Source organism: Salmo salar, chromosome ssa08, assembly GCF_905237065.1.
Source record: "Salmo salar chromosome ssa08, Ssal_v3.1, whole genome shotgun sequence".
In the NCBI taxonomy this organism is placed as follows: domain Eukaryota; kingdom Metazoa; phylum Chordata; class Actinopteri; order Salmoniformes; family Salmonidae; genus Salmo; species Salmo salar.
The window spans coordinates 17,851,526-17,863,765 of NC_059449.1; the positions used below are offsets into that span (position 1 = coordinate 17,851,526).

Genomic DNA, 12,240 nt, shown 5'->3' on the forward strand with positions numbered 1-12,240 from the left:
AGCTCCATCCTAGTTCTAGTCTAGCTCCAGCATTGCTCCATCCTAGTTCTAGTCTAGCTCCAGCCTAGCTCCAGCATAGCTCCATCCTAGTTCTAGTCTAGCTCCAGCCTAGCTCCAGCATAGCTCCATCCTAGTTCCAGTCTAGCTCCAGCCTAGTTCCAGTCTAGCTCCAGCATAGCTCCATCCTAGTTCTAGTCTAGCTCCAGCCTAGTTCCAGTCTAGCTCCAGCATAGCTCCATCCTAGTTCCAGTCTAGCTCCAGCCTAGTTCCAGTCTAGCTCCAGCCCGGCTCCAGTCTAGTTCCAGTCTAGCATCAGTCTAGCTCCAGCCCGGCTCCAGTCTAGTTCCAGTCTAGCTCCAGCCCGGCTCCAGCCTACTTCCAGTCTAGTTCCAGTCTAGCTCCAGCCCGGCTCCAGTCTAGTTCCAGTCTAGCTCCAGCCCGGCTCCAGTCTAGTTCCAGTCTAGCATCGGTCTAGCTCCAGCCCGGCTCCAGTCTAGTTCCAGTCTAGCTCCAGCCCGACTCCAGTCTAGCTACAGCTTCTGTGTTTAGTAATTGTGTGAGTGGCAGCAGAGTAGCTTGACCTTGACACCCGGGCGTGACCTCTAAACCAACCAGCAGGTGTGTGTGGTCTTCACCAGGCGTCGAGAGGGGCATTGTGTGTGTGTGTGTGTGTGTGTGTGTGTGTGTGTGTGTGTGTGTGTGTGTGTGTGTTTGCAGGTGTGTACAGAGCAATACACTGGCCAGTAGTTCTCTCAGGCTTTGTACAGATTGAGGTGTAGGCGAAAGCACTATAGGAGTCCATCAAGTCAACACTGTGTCCAGAACAGGCAGGGAAGGAGAGGCATCACAATAGACTAGAGCATGGTAGAGGGAACTAGGTTGTATCAAGGGCCTGGAGGCTTCAGGGCAGTATCCACTCTATGTAGTAGAGGTGGAGGTCAGGCAGAGTCCTGCACTGAAGCTGTGGATAGTATTGATCTCCATTACATGTGGATCAGTGCTTCTGCTAGATAAGGAGTGGTTCAGTGGACTATTCAGCTGTTTTAAGGAACGGTTATATCAGGTCAGGTGAAGAGGTCAGGGCCCCCCAAGCCGAGTCAGTGGCTTTAACGAAGCTGCGAACAATATAGAGAATCGGTCTGTATAACTTGGCTTGGTTATATACAGATGGGGTCGGTGACCTGTTCGCATTATGTATGGATCAGTGGCTATACACAGTATAGGGATTTGTGTGTCTGTACAGATGTAAGCTCTTAATTTGATCACCCTGTTGCAGGAGAACTATTGTTTGCAGGAGAATACCTGTGGTGTATTTGAGGTTTAAAAAGGCTTCTAAAGTTTGTTATTTCCACTTTGTAATTTCAGACCTGATTTCCCCTTACAAAAAATGTATCAACCCTACAAAAATATAAATGAATTATAATCCACATAATAACTCACATTTTCCTACTGTGGCAAACTGGCTCACTGGTACTGGTAGATCATTGGCTAAGGTAATGCAGTGGTGTATAGGGGTTCTGTTTGGTGCTGTTTGGTGCTGTTTGGTGATGTTTGTAACATACTATATCTTGTGGAAAAGATGAATTCTGTGCTAGAAAATACTGAGTGTTCTACTCAAGAGCTGCAGTGCTGCTAGTTCTCGCTCCCCTCGACCACTAATTAGTTCATTTACGGTCATTGACTTGACCTAAAGAGTCCCCACATCAGTTGTTAAATCAAAGGGGGGTCAAAGGATAAATGAAAACCGCATTCATAGGTTACTAAAGGCTTCAGGGAGCAGCGTGTGTGTGTGTCATGCGTATGTCCCACCGTACCTTGCTCTGAGTACCTTGTGTGTCATGCATATGTCCCAGCGTACCTTGCTCTGAGTACCTTGTATGTCGTGTGTCAAGCGCGTGTCCCAGCGTACCTTGCTCTGAGTACCTTGTATGTCGTGTGTCAAGCGTGTGTCCCAGCGTACCTTGCTCTGAGTACCTTGTATGTTGTGTGTCATGCGGGTGTCCCAGCGTACCTTGCTCTGAGTCGGTGGAGATGGTGGAACCTAGGCTGTCGGTTCGGGTACGTTCCACGCCTCCAGGCATCACCAGCTGTTCCAGACGTCGTTTGAGGTAGCGGTGCTCTCTCTGGAGCTGCTCTTTGGTGTTCAGAGCCTTTCTGTCCGCCTCCTCCAGCTTCTACAGGGGGAACACACACACACACACACACACACACACACACACACACACACACACACACATTTAGAATGACATTGGGCACACACACACACACACACACACACACACACACACACACACACACACACACACACACACACACGCACGCACGCACACACACGCACACACACTACACACACACATTTAGAATGACATTGGGGCACACACACTCACACACACACACACAGTTAGAATGACATTGGGACACACACACACATTTAGAATGACATTGGGGCAAACACACATTTTACACTTGACAGACATGTTCAAATACATGTGTATTTGAGTATCTGGTATTTAATATACTTTTTCTGTGTATTTCAGTATTTTCAAATACACAGCCCAAAACAAGTACTTTTATTTGAGAATTTGAATGGTCATTTGTAAAAAAAAAAAAAAAATTGTCTACCAAATTGTATTTGACAGTATTTTCAAATACTTATTTCAAACACTGTTTTCAAATACCTGGGTTAAATGCACGGGAGTGTATTTTAGTCAGTGTATTTTGAGAATTGTTAAATACTATCCAAGTGTATTTCCAAATCCATTAAAATATTCAACTACTTGTGTTTTCAAATACAACGTTTCAGAATGCTTATTTCAAATGTATGTGAAAGTAATTGAGATATTTCAAATAGTATTTGAACTCTGGTCTGACGCTTGATGGAGTCTTTATTAGGAACAACAATGGAACACTGTGAATACAAAAAAAAAAAGGAATATTTGTGAGTTCATTATGTGCTTGCACTCACGAGTTATTGATTTAACTGAAATCATTCTTCATATGATCATATAGATTTACTTCTGATAGCTCAAACTCAGCTGTTTGGAGGTTGAGCAATACGCACACACGTGCATGTTCTCACATTAGTGATTATAATAAGGAAGTGAAACCATAGCAGCAACATGACTTCAGCTGACCCAACGGCAGATATTACTCACACACTACCCAGATTGCGACACAATTCCAACCAAGGGATTTTTAAACAGGGGAAGAACAAGAAAATGAACCAAGCGCTGTAACCCCGTGCTTTTAGAGATTCCTACTAACCAAACTAAAACCGTAGATATTAGAACACCAGTACACCAGAGGACAGGCCTATGTATCGTAAACAGGATGTGAAGAGTTAAAAGAGGGTTTTTCCACCGACCACGCGCTCTCACCCACACAGTCCGTGCAACAGCTGTGGAGAACTAGACTGTAACCGTCTGAAGTCTACTGCATCGCAACGGTAAAGACACAAACTGGAATTCGTTTTGCAACTAAAGTACAGCCCTGCCACTTGGTTTGATATAAAGTTGAGGGACCTGGTTAGAGAAACAGAACCCATCCCAAATTCATCGATGAAGTTATATTCTTCAAGACTCAATCCGCTGTAATTTCAGATTGTACCTTTAATGCAGGAAGTAAACAATGTTGTAGCGCTTGCGGTTTCGTAGCGGTACAAAAAAGAGTATCCACTTCCCTTTGTAACGGTCCTTCTGCGGTCCTGTTTACCGACCGTACTAAGCTTCCCACCGCCAGTTCAACATCTAGTTTTGGTTTACATTTGGTTGAGTTGTCAACTAACGTGAAATCAACAAAAATGTCCCCATGTCATTGCATTTAGGTTAAAAGTTGGGTGAAAAAGTGTAAATTCCCACGCTGATTCAATGACATCACCATTTTTTGGTCGAAAGGACATTAAAACAACGTTTATTCAATCCGGTTTTGCTCAGTGGGTTGTCACTTGGTGTACATGAGCTGCAACAAGTAATGAACTGTAGAGGGGGGCTGACCCAAAGCCAACCCCAAATCCAATTATAACGTTCGACCGCATATCTGAAAATCATCCCCATCTGAGTCCAGATTTTTTTCGATGTTCTAAAAGTTTCTCTTTTGTTGACATATCATTTGTAACGAGCAAGGGGGCTTTTTTTCTTCCCTGGTCTGGGGAATGGGAATGCAACTTGTTGCACGCTAGCCATTTTTTTAGGGCTTAACGGCTCTGAAAGATTAGAGTATGTTTTCTTATTTTAGGAGAGCGAGAGACAGAGAGAGAGAGAGAAAGACAGAGAGAGAGAGAGAGAGAGAGAGAGAGAGAGAGGACAGAGAGAGAGAGAGAGAGAGACAGAGAGAGAGAGACAGAGAGAGAGAGACAGAGAGACAGAGAGAGAGAGACAGAGAGAGAGAGACAGAGAGAGAGAGACTGAGAGAGAGAGACAGAGAGAGAGAGACAGAGAGAGAGAGAGAGAGACAGAGAGACAGAGAGAGAGAGAGACAGAGAGAGAGAGAGAGAGAGAGAGACAGAGAGAGAGAGACAGAGAGAGACAGAGAGAGAGAGAGAGAGAGAGAGAGACAGACAGAGAGAGAGAGAGAGACAGAGATACTTAAAAAGAAAGATGTAGAGAGAGATAGAGTAAGTGCCTGGCCGGTGCAGGGAGACTCAGGAAACAGCAGCTGAGCTCTGAGCCTCTGAGGTAGGATCAGGAGGTACTTCCTGAGGACAGGGAGACATTCCTGACCTACTTCCTGTCTGTCTGTCTGCCAGTGGGTAACTCTCTAGGGTCCTTTAAAAAGAAAAGGAAAAGCTCCAATGCAATAATTTATTCACCTCTGGAGTCCGACTGGGCCCAGTGGCATAATTATGACTTATTATGATTACAGTACACCCTTTCAAAGGCCTGTGGTTTTGTGATTTGACGTTCAAGAACTTTCAGTTTCCGTTGTTCTGGAGTTACAGTATAAGATTATGTCTGTGGCCCGTAGAATTACAAACGATAGAATGATCTTCCAAAACACCACCAAGTTTGGCGACATCATATTTTGTTCATTCTAGTTATTCATTCTAGTCTACACTGATGTCCCTGATACGGCAATTCTAGAATTCTAGAAGGCTGCATTTAACATTCAGTGTGGCTCTGGTTGTGGCTCTGTGTGGTCGTGATACCTTGATGTGCATCTTGGCCCTTTTCAGCAGGCTCAGTGTGGTGTGTCTACTGCTGTCCGGACCCAAAGGAACCAGCTCCTTCAGCTGCTCGAGGTACAGCCGTAGTTTGGCACGTCTGTAACACAAACAACCAGAGGTGGAGAGTGGTGAGGAGGTGAGTTGAGTCAGCAACACGTACAGGAAAGGCTCCTACACTGCAGGGTCAACACAGGTGAAGTAGAGAGATCCTTTTGAAGTCATCTGTGTGGTAGAAACACAAAGGGCACAAATGCACGCAGAGACTGAGAGGAGATGGGGAAGGGAGAGTAGATGGCAGAGGTTCGCTAGAGAGCGATCCGAATCACGTGACCGTTCTGTTGGTTTTCATGTCCGACTTTCATCTGGAACTCAACCACAATGCTTATCAGGTGGGGTATGGTGGGAGGGGGGGGGGATCATGTCAAAGTGAAACACGCAGGGAGCATACACATCCTGGTTGCAACCACTGGCAAATCCGGGGCAGAGAAATGACATCCTAGCGCATTTGCAATGCAAACCCTTCCTATATGCATGACAAAGGGCAGTGTCTCATATTCCGTCAGCACTCTATAGGGTGTTCACCCATAAAATAATGAATTCATTCAAGGTTTATACAAATATGTTCATTCCGTCAGAAAAACAATAGTCCAAACCCCATGTCTCTACCATATGTGGTTCCAACGTTACAGACGATTCACTCTGAGAATGTAGCATGTTTACGGTGAAGGGAATGTCAGCACAGGCATGATCAACAAGTGGTCACTGCTCCATAGAACTCTGTGGCGCTGCTCCAGGGCAGAACGGCGCTGACGTCGATCGTCAACTAACAAGCTAACTAGTGGCTGCAGGTTCGTGAGTGAAAACATGGGCTTTTTCTACATGAAATCTGTTGAATACAAAACTAAATAGGGAGTAAATATATATTTATTTACAAAGAGTATTTCCCTTTAAATTGCCATTGAAACGTCCCCTGTCAACATAGATTGATCGCCAATATAGACAATGAAAGCCAAGGATATCAAGTTGATTTTGATTGGTCCAACCAGCGGCAACACCTCCAAATGGTACCACCCCGCAACACCAAATATGGAAGAGATACAACCAAGAGCGGGGCAGTCTAAACTAGCAACTGTCCCAGCAAATGAACGCTCTTACTTCATCAACACTGTCAAGAACAAGTATATTAAGGTTTTAATATTGTAGGGAACAATCTAATGATTCATTCTATGTACTGTATAATGACATAGGGCAAAGAAAACTAGTGTTTGACATTCATTTTGTCGCACCCTCTTGAATTGCCCCGTTTTTCTCTACGTTGTACGGTGAACATCCTACACTCTATAACACCCAGCTTCCCCAACTGCTCTTATCACACACCCACACATGCAAAACACACGCACGCACACACACACACACACACACACACACATCCACTTTCTATTCTCCATACATCCCCACACACACGCTCCCACACACTCAAGCTTGTGGACAGAGTGTGTTGAGAGAGCGGCGAGGGTCGAGGGCAGGTGTCACACACACACACACACACACACACACACACACACACACACACACACACACACACACACACACACACACACACACACACACACACTCCTTCTGCAGGTTTAATGGCCTGTCCAAACAACACAGCCATGCAGGTTGCATAAGCCCCGACAGCCTCAGTGTGTGCGTGTGCTTTCTGTCACATTATGTCATTGTACAGAGAGAGAGACAGAGAAAGAGAGACAGAGAGAGAGGACAATATGCTTGTGTTGAGCGCTGCCTCTGGTAGCAGGAGAGCCAAAGAGATGGCCTACGTCCCAATCGGCACCCTATTCCCTACATAGTGCACAAAGTGCACTACTTTTTCAGAGCCCAATCTAGGGAATAGGGTGCCATTTTGGGATGCAGGCCGGGGCCTTTTACGGCAACTCGTGAGCAAACGGTCGCGCTAACGAGCACCCAAAATGTATTGTAAACTGCAAATTGAAAAGGGTAATCAAACATCAATAATGTGGGGGCCTTGGTCTCACAATGGGGGGAGGAGAGGAGGAGAGGTGGTGCAGGAATACAAGCTGACCATTTATGACCAGCCAGGGATGAAGAGATGATGGAGGGATGAATGAACGAGGCTCAGGCAATATGCTAGAGATGATACTCCACCACCATAAAACATGAAATCAACATTTAAGGAGAGAAATGATCTTGATGCATGTTTTAATCAACATTTAAGGAGAGATATTATCTTGATGCATGTTTTAATCAACAGTTAAGGAGAGATATTATCTTGATGCATGTTTTAATCAACAGTTAAGGAGAGATATTATCTTGATGCATGTTTTAATCAACAGTTAAGGAGAGATATTATCTTGATGCATGTTTTAATCAACAGTTAAGGAGAGATATTATCTTGATGCATGTTTTAATCAACAGTTAAGGAGAGATATTATCTTGATGCATGTTTTAATCAACAGTTAAGGAGAGATATTATCTTGATGCATGTTTTAATCAACAGTTAAGGAGAGATATTATCTTGATGCATGTTTTAATCAACAGTTAAGGAGAGATATTATCTTGATGCATGTTTTAATCAACAGTTAAGGAGAGATATTATCTTGATGCATGTTTTAATCAACAGTTAAGGAGAGATATTATCTTGATGCATGTTTTAATCAACAGTTGAGGAGAGATATTATCTTGATGCATGTTTTAATCAACAGGTAAGGAGAGATATTATCTTGATGCATGTTTTAATCAACAGTTAAGGAGAGATATTATCTTGATGCATGTTTTAATCAACAGTTAAGGAGAGATCGTACCTTGATGTATGTTACAGTCGTAAGCTTAGAAATGACTTGGCCTAATTTATGTTCAGTTTATTTGCAGGTTGGTTTGCTATTACAGTGTCGGTCCCAAACTGGTCACGACATGGGCTACACATATCCAGGGCCTGACAGCCTAGCCTGACACACTGACCTAAATATCACAGGGCCTATGCCTTTACTGTCTCCTCTACTCTCTCCAGGCTATATCTCATCCTGCCAGACTCATGGCAACGCTGGCCAAGAAAAACCCACACAGGTGTTCTAAGAAAGACGTCGTAACGTGAGTCGACCGCCCCCAAAACTGAGGGGCATGTCACACGGCCAAGGCATCTTCAGAACCAAAATGGCCGCTCTGTGTGTATATTGTACTGCAGTGTACGGCCTTCAGAGAGAAAAAAACCATTGACCCAAGGGGCCCCAGATGCCAACGCCCCAAAATGACCACCTAACCACAGCCACACCAGTCAACACAGAAAAGCACTCGATAATTTGATGACAGTCGCTTGAGTGATGTGTGGTAAAATTAACAAATGTAAAAGTACTTGACGCTACACTGGATATGGGCTGTGTCCGACAGCGTGGCATGTTACTGCAGCAGAAGAGAACAGAAACCAGTTGCATGAGGTTTCTGCATGATGCAAATTGATATAAACCTACTGTTATTGACTCAACACTGGTTATGTCCTAGTGGGATCAGATCCGAGCACTCTTATCCTATACTACTCCTATAGTCAATTTGTGTCCTAGTGGGATCAGATCCTCCACGCCTATCCTATAGTCAATTTGTGTCCTAGTGGGATCAGATCCTCCACTCCTATCCTATACTACTCCTATAGTCAGTTTGTGTCCTAGTGGGATCAGATCCTCCACTCCTATCCTATACTACTCCTATAGTCAGTTTGTGTCCTAGTGGGATCAGATCCTCCACTCCTATTATATACTACTCCTATAGTCAGTTTGTGTAACTCTTTTCATAGCTACTTTTATCCCATTTTGTCCAATATATAGACTTGTATATAGACTTCCTATTGTGTTATTGACTGTACGTTTGTTTATTCCATGTCTAACTCTGTGTTGTTTGTGTAGCACTGCTTTGCTTTATCTTGGCCAGGTCGCAGTTGTAAATGAGAACTTGTTCTCAACTAGCCTACCTGGTTAAATAAAGGTGAAATACAAAATAAATAAAATGCCTTATGTTTTCTAGGATAATGCATGAAGCCTTTCTATGTCCTAGCTAGGCTTCCTTCCTTCCTCTCCTCCAGTTCTCCATGTGAACAGTAAACTGGTTCTAACTGCAGACTGCCTCCAGTCTGTCCTCAGGTCATCCCTCCATTACAATCAGTCTAATCACAGACAGGCTGCTAGCTCTCTGGCTGAGGAGCCCAGCACACCTGGGTCTGTTGTGAACACGCACACACAGCTGCACGCACACACATGTGCATGTACACACACACACACACACACACACACTCACACACACACTCACACGAACGCTTGCAAACACACACACACACACACACACACACACACACACACACACACACACACACACACACACACACACACACACACACACGGAGTCCTTGTACTTATCCCAAGCTAGTTGTTCTTTTTCACGGCAGGGCGTTGCCTGTGTTTTATAGGAAGCGAGACCCTCTTCCTCCCAGCCCAGTCCATTAGGAGGTCAGTAAGACCCAGACAACAGAAGGTGAACCGTTAGACTAGCAGCCATCTTCTCTCCCCAACATCAAACATCGTTATTCCCCCCTAACCTCAATTAGAATGGCATCTTTCACTTCAGTGTGTTTAATCATTGTGGTCTTCAGAAAAACGTACAACATTCCTATAAAAATAGTCGAGCAAAAACATCTTGCAGGTGCAGACAGGAATTCAGCTGAAAACAAGGGCCGTGTGAAAGTGCTCCAGCGCTTTCATTCCTATTTCTCCCAAGGGGGCGCCTACCCCCCCTCGTCTCCCCCCCTAATACGTTACCCCACCCTGGCTGCCAACACCAACACACCCTCCACACCCTCCACCCCACATGAGAACAAGTGTCTTCAGAGGAGGATCAGGGGTTGGTGGGGGCCTCCACCCCACCACCTCCAACCTGCCCCACTCTCCCCACTCCCCAGCCCACATGAAGCAGCTGGACCCAGGCCAGGGGAGGCCAGAGGAAGCGGGCAGGAAGGAGGCCGAGGGCCGTGGCTGGGGTCCGATCTGGTGGTGGTGGAAGACTACTTTCTCCTCTGGCTGGAAAAATCTGCTCCGTGTGCTCAGCTGCACTAGGCAGGGCTCGGCGAACACATCATCCGAGCGTAACCCGAGCCAATGGGCAACCATCTAGGCTGTATGAAAAAACATACTCCCCAATCCCCCTCCTCCAATCCTCCTCTGGAGATTTACCACTGTTTATTTACCTGGAGTCAGTTCCAGATCCACACCTGCACAGAGACCTGGCCTTTAGTATCCTAACTGTCCCAAGTGATCTGAACTGAAACCAGGTTCTGTTTACCACTATTACAACAGCAGTGAAACAGAGAGATATTCTGTTTGGACACCTCATACCAGGCAAACACAGACCTAACTCGGAGGGGGAGAGAAAAAGTAAAGTATTTTAGGATGAGATGATGGATGGAGTTTGCCGCTATGTCATTCTTCAATAAATGTCTAATTTTAGCCCCCCCCCCCATTTAAAAAGTAGATGATTATTAGATGTTACTTTTCCTCCCTCTCTTTCTGACCCCAACCTCGCATATGAACCAGTTGTTCTCATGCCTGGTCTCCTCGCTCCAGAAACCTCGCAGTGTGTGTGTGTGTGTGTGTGTGTGTGTGTGTGTGTGTGTGTGTGTGTGTGTGTGTGAGTGTCCCTCCCTGACAAATCCTTGCTGCTACTTACTTATGTTTGTTATTAAACCTGACCCTGGTCACTCAATATTTATCAAGATTGCCTGGCTCTCACACACACACACACACACACACACACACACACACACACACACACACACACACACACACACACACACACACACACACACACACACACAATAGTGCCCATGAAAAAGGAGGCCCATTTCATTCTGTTCCCGATACACAACGTTCAGACCGAGCTACTTCACATTTCTCATTCCAATTCATCAGGGTGGCTTGAAAATAGTATCCCCTTTTATGTTCCTGTGAATAGGACCCTTTGATGATCCAGACAGCAGACATGACAGAGAACTGGTTGATCTGAACACACTATAGGGTGCTCATATTTACCTATGGCCAAACCGGTCTGGGACCACTTCCCCCTAACGACCTGTATGAATGGAAACATATCAAGGTATGGTAGCATACAGACACGGCTGTATTAACATCAGGGGGGAAAAAAAGGATATATATAAATATCTATATCTAAATATGTCTAAATATCTATGGTTGACATTGTAGTGAGTCTAAGGGCTTGTGACATAAGGCTCTAATATGGATTATAAAGACTCATAAATGCTCATAAATGGTTATTAGCCTCCAGGCAGTGCTGTAGGTCTCTAGGATAGACTATAGTCCCTCTACTGTTGGGCCCTGGTGGATTGTAAGGGTTTGAGGTAACAAGACTGTAAAGCTGGCTCTCTGGACTGTTGTGACGGCGAGAGGCGCGGTCCATTCATGGTCACGTCCATGAGGAAGCCACCTGACCGCTGTCATTGGCTGCTGAGATTGGGCTCAGTCGGATGGTTCATTTTGTGAATTACACAACAAAAATTACTAACCCCTTCCGTCCACTCACTCACTCACTCACTCACTCACTCACTCACTCACTCACTCACTCACACACTCACACACTCACTCACTCACTCACTCACTCACTCACTCACTCACTCACTCACACACTCACACACTCACTCACTCACTCACACACTCACACACTCACTCACTCACTCACTCACTCACTCACACACTCACTCACTCACTCACTCACTCACACACTCACACACTCACTCACTCACTCACTCACTCACTCACTCACTCACTCACTCACTCACTCACTCACTCACTCACTCACACACTCACACACTCACTCACTCACTCACTCACTCACTCACTCACACACACACACACACATACACTTAAAAGCTTAATGCCAAACACAAAGCAAAGGCTTAATGCCAAACACAAAGCACTCACCGGGAAAAGCGATCTCCTACTCCCTTCCTTCAGAACACTGTGTCCACATTCTAATGAGTCCTACTCAACATACCCACTAGCCTAACC

At 45.2% G+C, this 12,240-nt stretch overlaps 1 protein-coding gene and 1 long non-coding RNA gene across 4 annotated transcripts in view; one reads left to right on the forward strand and one right to left on the reverse strand.

Moving 5' to 3' along the window:
• mxd4 (MAX dimerization protein 4) overlaps positions 1 to 12,240 on the reverse strand; it is a 39,733-nt gene that overhangs the window by 6,914 nt on the left and 20,579 nt on the right. For all 3 annotated transcript variants that reach the window (XM_014209608.2, XM_045722896.1, XM_045722897.1), the window contains 2 exons: positions 5,144 to 5,258; positions 2,012 to 2,174 (listed from right to left, as the gene is read on the reverse strand). In XM_014209608.2, the coding sequence (XP_014065083.2) occupies positions 2,012 to 2,174; positions 5,144 to 5,258 (278 nt within the window). The remainder of the gene's footprint in view (positions 1 to 2,011; positions 2,175 to 5,143; positions 5,259 to 12,240) is intronic.
• LOC123744199 (uncharacterized) lies at positions 3,107 to 9,439 on the forward strand. The gene is made up of 3 exons (XR_006770792.1): positions 3,107 to 3,445; positions 5,171 to 5,297; positions 8,190 to 9,439. It is a non-coding gene; the product is annotated as an uncharacterized lncRNA (long non-coding RNA).